General features: G+C 36.2%; 1 protein-coding gene across 3 annotated transcripts in view; it reads left to right on the top strand.

The window, feature by feature from the left end:
- Window positions 1-12,438, top strand: part of ARHGAP15 (Rho GTPase activating protein 15) — a 638,248-nt gene that overhangs the window by 114,806 nt on the left and 511,004 nt on the right. For all 3 annotated transcript variants that reach the window (XM_030916186.1, XM_010353830.2, XM_030916185.1), the window contains one exon: window positions 10,882-10,971. In XM_030916186.1, the coding sequence (XP_030772046.1) occupies window positions 10,882-10,971 (90 nt within the window). The remainder of the gene's footprint in view (window positions 1-10,881; window positions 10,972-12,438) is intronic.

Genomic DNA, 12,438 nt, shown 5'->3' with positions numbered 1-12,438 from the left:
GCCTGGCCCACATATTGAGACCCTGTCTCTATGAAAGTTATTTTAAAAAATTAGTTGGGTGCAGTGGCCCACGCTTATAATCCCAGTACTTCGGGAGCCCAAGGCAGGTGGATCACCTGAGGTCAGGAGTTTGAGACTAGCGTGTTCAACATGGAGAAACCCCATCTCTACTAAAAATACAAAAAGTAGTTGGGTGTGGTGGCACACACCTGTAACCTGAGCTACTTAGGAGGCTGAGGCACAAAAATTGCTTGAACCCAGAAGGTGGTGGTTGCAGTGAGCCGAGATGCCATCACTGCCCTCCAACCTGGGTGATAGAGTGAGACTCTCTGTCAAAAAAAAAAAAAAATAGCCATACATGGTGGTCATGCACCTGTAAGTCCAGCTACTTAGGAGGCCGAAGCAGGAGGATCACTTAAACCCAGGTGTTTGAGGCTGCAGTGAGCTATGATTAAGTCACTGCACTATAGCCTAGGCAATAGAATGAGACTCTGTCTCTAAAAAAATAAAAATAAAAAATAAATAATAATTTGTTTACTTTTACAAAATATTGTTTACTTTCAATATGAGTAATGAACACACACATTAATTAAATAATGCAATATATCTAATGCTCATTCACTGTAGTATGACTTTAACAACAAAATGAACTTATTTGTGGAGGGAAAATGATGTGATTTAGCAAAAAGATGAAAATAGTTTCAATCAGAAAGCTATTCATGAATTATTGAGTATTCCATGCAAAATGAATATGGAATGATTTTATTTTTGTAGAGTGAGTATTGAGCCCTTATTCAGACCCCTGCTTAAGAAGATCATGAAAAAATGGAGGGGCAAACAAGATCTATCAGCCTTAGACTAATGAAGGCATTTTAAAATCTCTGTTTAATCATTTAATTCTCATACTAGTAGTATTCTTGCCACATCAGCATGGTTATCATTGATGCAGTATGTTAGTATAGCTGTAGATTGCACCATCATATGGACTCATCATACATTTAATGATTAGAAAAAACAAGTTACAGTTCAAAATCTGGAGGATAATGGGTAGAGATGGAAATACAGAGAAGAAAAAAAGGGAATTAAAGTCCCGTGTTTTATTAATGTAAACTTTGTAAGGAAAAAAACAAGTGATCGATATTGCTATAAATGAAGCCATGTTCTCTGGTTGTATTTTTTTCAAGTTTTGGCCATTAACTATAATAAATTCTGTATCTTACATAATTTTTAATAACCACAAAAATCCATGACATTGACAGGATTCTTTATAAATGGATCAGAGCTTACTGTCCCTCAATAAACCTCACCTTAGGCTCTCTCAGAAAACTATTTTAATTATGAAGCTTGTCTCTCTGTGGTTTATCATTTTGGTCAATGAAATGCATCTGTTTTAGAGCTTGCATTTCTCTAAGATAAAATGAGCTTTCACCCCACAGTGCATTTTTTAATTTGTAGAGTATATGTATAGTCTTTCTTAAAAATTCACTACTAAATTGAAATGCTCTGAGAAGCAGTATCACATTAGGTAGAAATAGGGGCTTTCAAGTCAGATCACCTGGGCTAGGAATCCCAGGTTCATGTTTTACTTGCTGCTCTAGTTTATTTTCAAATGTTAATGATAAACTTTATTTTCACATATTTCTTGGCTATCTCAACTGCAATATGAGATTAACAAGGGTGACTATCTCATAGAACCATACGTGAGAAAATTGATGCAATGTGCCTGACACAGAGCAAACATAATAAATCTTAATTGTATTTATCGTTGTCATTATTATTACGTGAAGCAATAGAGTACAGTTGTTAGGAGTAGTGGCAGATGAGGGAAGGGTAAAGGGAGAATGTGGGAAAGATCTGCATGTGCCTAGAAGTCTTTTTGCTCACATTCCAGTGGTGAGAATGAATAATTGGCCACATTCTGATGCAAATAGGGCTGGAAATAAAGTCTTCAGCTGGCGAGCTGGCTCCCAGTGACAACTAAAGGTGCTTGAAGAGGGACCACAGCACACATTTTGGTGGAGAGCGATTCGCCTCTGCCACAGTGAGAGCAACATCAGTTGTCTCAATCCTGGTTTTCTGGAAGACAAAGCCTGAATTAAGAGCCAGGCTTTATTTGGGAGGTACAAATCCAGGACACAGAGAGTGAAGCGAAAAGGAAGTCAGGCCAGAAATGATGGGGAGTAGTACAGGGATGTTACCATGTTGGCTCCCCTCTACAACGAGCTTCAAAGAGACAGAGAGAAAAGGGGTTGCAAGTACACTGGTGAAAGCTTAAAGCAATCTATGGGAGGAAGGGAGCAGAAGAAGGAAAAGGAATTTATCTCCCATATTTCTTCCCATTTCCTGCACTTTTCCCATTTCCTGAACTTTTGGTTAAATTTCACCACCCAGAGTCTTCACTTGCCTGCATCAGTTGGACCTGCCTCAGCCTTGGGAGGCTACTCAGAAAGCCAGGTCCCACACCCTGCAAAGTGGCATTTCATCTAAAGTAGGAAGTAGTGGAAGGAACCAAAGGCCCCTCTATAATCTGGCAGGCGTGGGGGGGGGGGGGGGGGAAGTCTGGCATTCCAAGAAGGTGACTGGTCATTCTCAAGAGGTGGACTGCATTGCCCAGGCAGAGATGGTCATCTACAGGGACAGCTGAGGTTGACTGAGTGGATGACAGTCTAAGGGGAAACTCTGAGGAGGCACCTGAGACATCAAAAGTGTACCCAAGCTATTCACCTTGCAGAAATAAATTACCTTTTTAATATAATGTAAATGTAAAACTGTATCAGTTGAGAATAAAATAAACTAAGTAGAAGCGATTATATTTATTCCAGCAAGATTTGGATTCAGAAACAAATGCAATAGGTGCTCATTTCTTGAAAAGTATAGAATACTTTCTCCTCAAAAACAAACAAAAAGCACATAACATTCTGGTGCCCACAATCACTAACAAAGGTTTATTTTTCTGAAAACGTGGTTTGATTTGGTCATGTAATATACTGAGAAATTTCACTGTAGAAACAATTTCTGTTATTATTAACATCATTTATATTCATATACATAAAACTCACATCTTATAATCAAAGTATCCTCTTTTATGTTGACAGGGGCCATACTTTAGACATTAATAAGATCAGGTATCCATTCAGTCCTCTTTCCTGAATCATTTTGCCCAAATGAGAATATATAAATGAGTTTTATCCTCCTCCATGAACAATTTTCCAGAATCAAAACCAGTTATGTGATAAAACTTAATTCCTCTAAACAGATTTTGTGTTTCGTGTTTCAAAATGATAAGGACAATCTGAGTCTATATTCTGGAATAGCAATTAATCCAAAATAAAAAATGGCGCTAATAACCTATTTCATAAAATCTGAGCTTTGTCTCTCTTTTTGAACCACATCTAGTAATAAGGGTATAAGGCTGTGCGGTCAAATGATTTGTGGCCTGCGTATATGCCCAATCTTCATCATGGAAGCTATCATCAAGCTAAAGAGCATCTGGCCTTTGATATTTTCTTAATATACATTAAAAGACTATGGACCCCAAATATCCCATAAAGAAAAATGGGAAACTTAATCCCACAGGTTTAATCTAAGTCGGAGAAAAAAATATTACAGAGAGAATACTCTGTTAGCTGTTATTGGGAAATGGTGAAGATAGACGAAGAGAATAATAAAAATCAGAAGTGCGAGAGACCTAGGGTCAATTTTTAATGACTTCACATTCCTCTAAAAAAGAGGCTTTTATGTTTTATTGTCCAAAAGCAGTAACTCTTAAATAATTCTATTTAAATATTTTAAAAATCAGTTATTTCTATTTTAAGTTCACCCCAGAAGAGATATGGTGTGTACATTCTTAGATTTAAATTCATATTTAGTCATTTTTAAAAAAGTGTATTTTTATAATGATGTACAATATGATCCATTGGCATCGTGCTGTTCATTAGCAGACTTTTTCTTGTGTTTTATAGCTGTAGAATCAGAAATATGTTTTCTATTAAAGGATTCTTTAATTTCAGGCTTCTTGAATAAAATCTTGATTGTCTTCCAAATAAATTCTACAACTTTACTGAACTACTTATTCCAATATTTAACATTTAAATACTGAGAAGTTTTTCTTCTAATAATCTCTATTCCCTAAAACTGTTCTTCAGGCATAGGTCTTTCTGCTGTAGCTTTGTGAAAATGAACTACTTATTAGGATCATTTTTACACAGTCCTCAAGCTATTTATTCTAGTTTTCTCTTTTTAAAGTGAATATATTTATTATTATCAGTAACTTTGGTTTTTTTCTGTCATACTTTTGAATTCACCCCAAATCTCTATTAGCTTTGATTGTACCAGATGATCAGTGCTTAAAGTCGGTATAAAATGAAAATATTATCCTGTAACCACTTACATACTTCTCACTTTGTAAACTGTCACTCTGAGATGTATTATTTATTTTTATTTGTTAATGCATTGGAATCAACCCCGATATTTTCCATTGTCATCCTTTATACAGTTCCTCAATCATTTCAATAGTTCACAAATATCTGTTGAACACTTATTTGGGGCCACTTTGCTAGATTCTGGAAGAACAAAGAACCATAAGACAAACCCCCTTCTCTTACTGGATAGCTAGGGGAAAAAATCACACCAAAAAGGAGTAGCAATGTGTGAGTAACAAGAGTTGTAACACAGGTATGTTTCAAATAGGAGAAACGGTGGAAGGAGTAAGTGACTACCTGCAGAGGCGAAATTCTCCCTGTGGATATTTTTATTTTTTTAAGTTGTGTCATGAAAATGAGCAAGATTACGGCAGATGGCAGGCAAGCAGGGTAGATTGAAGAGAGAGATAAATGTATTTCAGATGAAAAGAATGAATGCATACTCAAATCCCAAATGTCTGGCGTTGTGAAAACACATTGCATTTTGGAAACTGCCATGGATGTAGCATAGCTGGTGTGAAGAATGGGAGAATGCATAGAACCGAGAGGGATGGTTGGAGGAGGACAGAAAGGAGCTCGTATACCTTACCAAAGGATTTGGACACTACCCCATAGATAAATGTTCCACAATGTGAGGTTTGTGTCTTAGAGGGAAAACAAGGTCAAAATACAGAGAATGTATTGCAAGAGTTTTGGCCACAGAGGCAAGAGGTAGAAGAATTCTGGTGAGAGAAAATAAGAACTCTACTGAGGTTAGGGTCATGAGATGGAGAAAAAGGAGCTAATTCCAGAATTTGAGACTGTGCCTTTTGATTATGGATGGTGAAAGAAAGGAGGGAGTTAAGAAACTTTCAGGTGAAGGGAGTTCTGAAGGCATTATTAAGTAAGATAAGCAATAGAGAAAAGGAGGCAGGTGGGAGAAGAAGATAATGATTTCACTGAGGTGTCTGTGCTACACTCTCATGATAGTGTAGAAAATATAATTCTGACACATCAGAGTGAGCTGGGGGCCAGAGGCACCCATTGAGGGGTCAACATATGGCAGGTGATGGGGCAAGACTAGGGGCAAGACCAAAACCCATAGGAATCACATGAGTGAGGAGAAATGATGAGGGCCTAGAACGCTAAACCTGGGGTTACCAACATTTGGAAAGTGGGAAGAGGAAGAGGAGTCAGTGGAAGAAACTGAAAGGGAAGAGTACAAAAGGTGAAAGAAGAATTTAGAGAAAAAAATGCTTCCATAGCCAAGAAACAAGAGGGCTCTAAGGAGAAGGGCCAACAGAATCTAAGAGTGCAGAGTTCAAGTAAGATGCAGATGGGAAACAAGGCATCAGATTGTTTTTGTTGACCTTAATGGTTAAGACATTTTAGAAAAGTCAAAGAAGGAAGTAAACATCAGGCTACAGTATTGAAGAAGAGAATGGAGTCTGAGCAAACAGAGAACATGAATTGAGGAGAAGGATGAATCTGGCAATAATGGAAAGGAAATAAGTGAGATTGAGAGAAAGTGAGAGTGTGGAGTTGATGCTTGCTTTTCTTCTATTTTTTTCTTTATAAACAGGGGTGATGGATATGGTTAGAGGCTGAAAATATAATCTATTTGTGAGGGAGAAAGTAGAAGGAAATGTGAAATTCTTATTCTTGGACAACTCAGGAAATGAGGGACAAGACTGGATGAAATTAGGAACTAGAGACAAATAATCCTTGGGCAGAAGGAGTAGCTCTTCCTCTGAGGCAAAGCAGGATATGCCTTGCGAGTCCTTTCTGTGCTTTATGGTACTGACAGGTCAGGTAATTTGACACTCACAGAGGCCACTGTCCTGCCAAGGTATGGTAGTTTATTAGACTGATGGGCCAGTCACAGCCCCAGAATTCTGGGGCCAGAAGACTGAGTGGGAAATGATGACACAAGGAAAAAAATAGAAAATGTGAATTATTATTCTTGGTCCTGAAAAAGACGTTGATTTTTAGGTGAACTAGTAGGAGGAAAAGATGAGTGTGGAGCGGAGGCCATGGATTCCATTGTGATCAAAACCCTAGAACTTGGAATCTGATAAAAGTAAATTCATATCAACTCAGGCACTTTTTAAGTATATGATCTCATGTCAGGCACTTGGCCACTGTCTGCTTAGGTTTCTTCATGTGTAAGTTGAAAGCACTGGTAATATTTTCACAAGATTGTTGTAAGAAGTAAATGAGAAATCAATATTAAGCTTTCAGAGTACAATAGAGGAAGCTATCATTAAACTTTATGTTTGTTTGTTTATTTGGATTATACAGACTAAGTATGAAAGTGGGAAGAGTAGTGACTGTTCTAGCACAAGGGCTATGATCTCCATGAAGTCAGAACAAATCATTTCGTGGGGTAGACTTATAAGGGCTGAAGCTCTCAGAGAGCAGAATCAAGAGGAAGAAGAGAAAGTGACTAGGAACACATACAAAGTTTGCTAAGCAGAGTCAAAGGCCCAGCTGAAGAAGGTAGACATTATTTGTAATATTGCTACCCTAAGTAGTCAAAAGTTATTTCTCCAGTATTCGGGGATATGAGGAATATTATGGAGGGGCAAGCAGATGAGAGTGATATCCTTGGAGGAGAAGGCAGGTGGAGGGGGTGGTTGAAGTAACTGTGGAATCAGGAATACAAGCCTGGACATGAAAGGAAGTGAAGCCAGGAAGGAATTCAGAGACTGGGAGATTGCACAAAGGTCGATTATTTTAATAGCATCAGAAACACACATAACAGGGTGGGGGTAAGAAAATCTCCAAAAATGGAATCTGTCAGATGAGCAGCAGAATGAAAATCACTGAAGTGAAGACAAGGTGAAGCAGTGAGATTGGAAGGAATGCAAGAGACAGGGCAAGTCCTGGAGAGGATAGCCACAGACAGGGGTTAGATTGTGATTAAACCTGTGCCAGGTGCTGTGGGATTTGCCTTAGGAGGCTGTAGGGTAAACACACCTGATAGCAATAGCTTAAGAATCTCCTTGGAATGACCCTCTATGGCAGACACACCTGAACGTGTGTTTCAAGCTAGGGAATCCAGGAACAGCTAACCTGGAGATTCGTTCCTTGTCCATGAGGAACACCTGAGCCCTCATTCAGTCTCGTAGATCACAGGCTGCACAGGTGAATGAGGCTCTGAGGTTTGGGGGGCGGCGGATGAAGGTTGCCAGGTGGAGGTCCTTAAAGGGAGGGTGTTAAGTGAAAATACTATATAAACTGCATGCTGGTAGCAAGAGGTTGTGGTTTTCCTGCCCACCCCTCCACCGCTGGGCTGTGTGGTTACGTTGTCCAGCCCGCTGCCACTGGTGTATTCCTGTACATGAGATGGTTCTCCTGTCCAAACTGGCACCACTAGTCTCTTTCTCCAGTATGTAAACCCTTCGTAAAATCCCATATCTTGTTTGCTGGTTCTGGGTCTCATCTTTGGCCTCTTGAACCTCAGTCCTATTGGGGTTAATAAGGATTCAGCACAACAGATACTGATGAGAACGTTTTGAGATTGACAAAGCTGGATGATGAGAAAACTGTAAAAGTTTAGATTGCTTTTACCCACAGGTTTCCTTTAGCTCTGTGGCATATGGAGTTTGTAGATAATTATACAAAAATCTAAAGCTAATGTGAGTTTTTTTCAAGGAAGAGTCATTACCTCCCTTATCCCTGGAGTTCAGGGAGCCCAGCACAGTGGGTAACACATTGACACATAGTAGGTGTGCAATAATTGTTAATTGAGTGTGTAATATCATATTCAATCCAAATATGAGTCCATTAAACCATTTCTCACTTTTCCAAATCACAAACCAAAGACTGCTTAACCATTTAAAAAAATACAAATCTTAATTGCTGTAAAATTGGGAATTTTAAGACACTAAAGTCTTCCTTCCAAAGCACAAAAGCTAGTTGCATTTTGGTATTTTTCCTTCATTCATGAATTCAGCAAATATTCATTGAACAACAACTATGTGCCAGGCACTGTTCCATACATTGGGAAAAACAGTAGAGGAAAAGGCAAACAAGGCCCTAGCTCAGGGAGCTTAATTCTAGTGGGGGAAACACAGACAGTCAGCATATAAAAATATATATGTTAATTTCAGTTAGGAGGAGGGCTGCAGTGAAATTAAAACAAGTAGTGGGATGGAGAGTAACCAGGAGTACTGGAGTACAGCTCTTTTATATATAAGATGGTCAAAGAAGACCTCTGACAAGGTGACATTTAACTGGGAACTGAAGGATAAGAAGGAGCCAGCCGTGTGAAGATTGGGAGGTATTCCAGGTAAACAGGTGGTGTAAAGGACCTACGGCAAGATCAAGTTTAACAGAGAAGGACAAAAACAAGATGAATATGTCTGTTCTGGAGTCTAGTGAGAAAGCCATAGCTTTTCCCAAATTCTTACATGTTTTTAGCATATGATCACAGTGTATATTCAATTTTTAAGGTCTGCATCATGGTTAAGAACCGTCTGTGCAGTGACACTGCTTGGATCTAAATCCTGGCCACTCCTTTTCTAGCTGGGTAACCTTGAAGAAATTGACCTAACAATTCTGGCAGGTTTTCTTACTTATAACTTAGTGATGATAATGCCTACCTCATAAAGTTGTGAATGTATGATTTCACAGAATCATTTGGTTAACATTTATTGCACACTTATTTTGTGTCAGTGTGTTAACCACTGTGCTGGGCCCTAGAACTCCAGATGCAAGGAAAATATTGAATCTTCCTCATATTAGCCTTAGGCTTCTGTATAATTACCCACAAACTCTCTATGATACAGAGGTTATACACTAAACAAATTATTACTAATTGTTGTAAAGTACTTAGGTAAGTACCTGGAACATAAAAAGTGCTTCTTAAAATAATTATACCTTTTTATTTTCCCCTGACTTGACTGTATGGGAAAAATAAACCATTTTGTTACATACTCTTAATGATTATTTTTGTTGGCTCTGAGCATCCCCTAATTTAATTAAATCTATAAGAAACATGTTGCTAATTTTTCTACATCATAAATCACTTGATAAAGAACATCACTATCATGCTTTGAAATCTTCTAAAATAGTGATCACCTGGGTGGCAGAGTGTGGGTGAACCAGTAAAAACTTTTCACTGATCCAAATCTCTTGATGGGTTTCTCCAAAGTTTCCTAAATAATAACAACAAAAAACATAGATATGCTATCAAATTCTATCCTGCCTGCTAGTTTATCCTGTAGGAAAGTTATACAATGTTTCAAAAAAAAAAAAAAAAATCAGTTGCCAGAAAAAAAATCTCATAATTTACAGTTAAAAACAAATTTCTGGCTTCTGAAAAAGTCTATGTTACACTTACAGAATTGGATATAATGACTAAGAGGCAACAAATGTGGACAGAATGTTTTAAAAATATATTTACCATTCTTTCATAATTTCATGTTTTATCCTAATGTTCATAATGTTAAAAACATTGTCTAAAAGTATTATAAGCTTCATATACTAAAATTCTAAAGTATTTTGTGGACAATGACTTGAGAAAAGTATGGAATGTATAGAGAAACCTAGAAAATTTATCTATGGAGAAACTTCTTGAAAAAATAGTATAGAAATTCTCCAAACTGCTAAACATTTTAAAAAATAATTGGTGGTATAGAGGTATGCAAATGTGAAGTTCTATAAGGATGATTAACTTGAATCAAGTGAAAATATGAAAAGACAAATATGAGTGACATTCCTATTGATTATTGTGAATTATTGAAATAAAAAACATCTTTTAAGTAATATCCATGTTGTAATTGTGTAGTAGGAAGCACACATTATAATCTATTTTGTCTAAGTTAAATTTACTAAATGAAATTATATTTATGTATATAGTCTTAAAGTCTGAAAAGTGAATTTCTAAAAGGCAAAGTTGACATTTAATAAATATGTATTGAATTTGCTAATATGTGAAACACAAACTTGCGACGGGACTTTGAGATTAATCCACCTGCTCAATTTTCTAGATGAGGTAGTCAGATTCTAAGCAACTTTACTGTAGTCGCAAAGCTAAAACTCTAACAGTTTTTTGCATTGCATTATGACTTATCAATTTTTTCTTTTACTGTTAGGTCTAAAAGTAATATAACTTAACATGCTTTTATGTTTCTTTAGCCATTGAAGAGCAATATTCCATATTGCTAATAACACATTTTAAAACTTATTATTCTTAAATTACTAAAGAATACCATCTCAACATATCAGTATTCTAGATATTAATTTTTCCTATAGTCTACAGTTAATTAAATAATTTTAAAAATAGGTCTTTAATTTTAGACATTTAAAAATATTAGGTCCCAAATAAAAATTCTACAAATTAGGTTTCCCCTGGGGAAAACAAAAAAGGCATTATATCATAAATATGTATAGCTACTAACTCAAAATCCTATTTCTCTGACATCCATCTATAATGCTGCATCCTTTTATTCTCATTTCATTTTTGTGTTTACAGAAAACTGGGCACAAACCAGAAAGTGTGGATTTGTGTGGAGCACACATTGAATGGGCCAAGGAAAAATCGAGCAGAAAGAATGTCTTTCAGGTAAGAATGTTACATATATTCAATTTATTCCTGTTCTAAATCTGAGCTCTCTTGGGTAACTAAAATAAGACTACCTTCTTGTGATGTGCTCATATACAAGAACTAGTTGTCTGAAGGTCATGAAAGGCGACTTCTCTTTCCAGTTGAATTTTTGGTTTTGTGGTTTTTTTTCTGGCCACTGGTTGCTATCTGAACACAAAATATATGTTGCGTGTTCATTAATATAAACATATAAAAGTCATTGAAGTTTGCAGTATATGTGGTAGATGTCTGGGGTTCAAACATAGGATGTTTGACTTAAATAGATTTGATCTAGAATTTTCAGATGCACACAAACTAAGATTCACCAAGTGTAAGCTATTTACATTCATTGACACTCTTGCCTTCCTGTCATTAATTACATTTACCAGTGTAACTTACAAGAATGGAGAGGGCTGAACAGCTATAAAAAAAAAAAATAGATTCTTTCATATTGCATACTTTAGGTTTTTGAAAAAAAACAACTTGATTCATAATTACAATCATATTCCATTGAATAGCAAGAACCAGATGAAATCCTTGAGAGATAACATTGGAAAATGTAATTTCACATGTTACCAAAATCACCTAATTTGCATGATTTATCTGGCAATTAATAATTTTAGATTATGGAGTTTGATTTTTGTTCTGTTTTATATGAAATTTTTATATTTCCAAAGTAACCAGTAATTAGATATATTTTAGGATTTATATAATTTAGTAGAAAAGAGAGATAGATTATGATAATTATTTTTAAATTAAATGTCTTCTGAGAGCATGTTGGCCCTTGAATAAAAGTCAGTTCTTCTGTTCTTAAATGCTTTGTTGAAATTAATAATTGGGTCATACAGAAGCATAGGTAGGTGACATTTTCTACCTATATTCTTCACTGAGGGGAAGAAGCTGGTTTCCTGTTTGGTTTGTATTTTCCAGATGCTATTCAGGTATATCCAAATAATTTGGGTCCATTAAATATTTTAACACATTCTGGAATACATTACTATTCTGGTTCTAGTTTTATTTTACTTAGGTTTAGAGATTTTTTATCAAAAAAGAAAGTGAGAGAATATATACAATTATTATTTGTCAATTAAAAATAAAATTAAGGAAGGAAATAAAAGGGAGAGAAAAGACAGAAGAAAACCAAAAACACTTGTCCTGAAGTCAATGCTCTAAAGCTGAAAGTGACTAAAATGTGACTGTACAGAATCAAGGAGAAATAAACTGTCCTTTAAAGTGAGGAACTATAGATCAGTAACTTCCCTTTTTCCCCAATTTCTTACTCTTTATTATTCTACCATAAATAACACAATTTAGAGGTAACAATTCTAGCCTTATGACAACCTAGATGATCAACTTAAGAAGCTCTGAACTAGACCAGGTAAGCTCAGTGGTAGAGCTTCATTGTGTACTGTGAATTTAGCATCCTAATCACCAACACTGTAAAAG

Source organism: Rhinopithecus roxellana, chromosome 14, assembly GCF_007565055.1.
Source record: "Rhinopithecus roxellana isolate Shanxi Qingling chromosome 14, ASM756505v1, whole genome shotgun sequence".
NCBI lineage: Eukaryota > Metazoa > Chordata > Mammalia > Primates > Cercopithecidae > Rhinopithecus > Rhinopithecus roxellana.
This window is presented reverse-complemented; position numbering and strand designations above follow the sequence as displayed.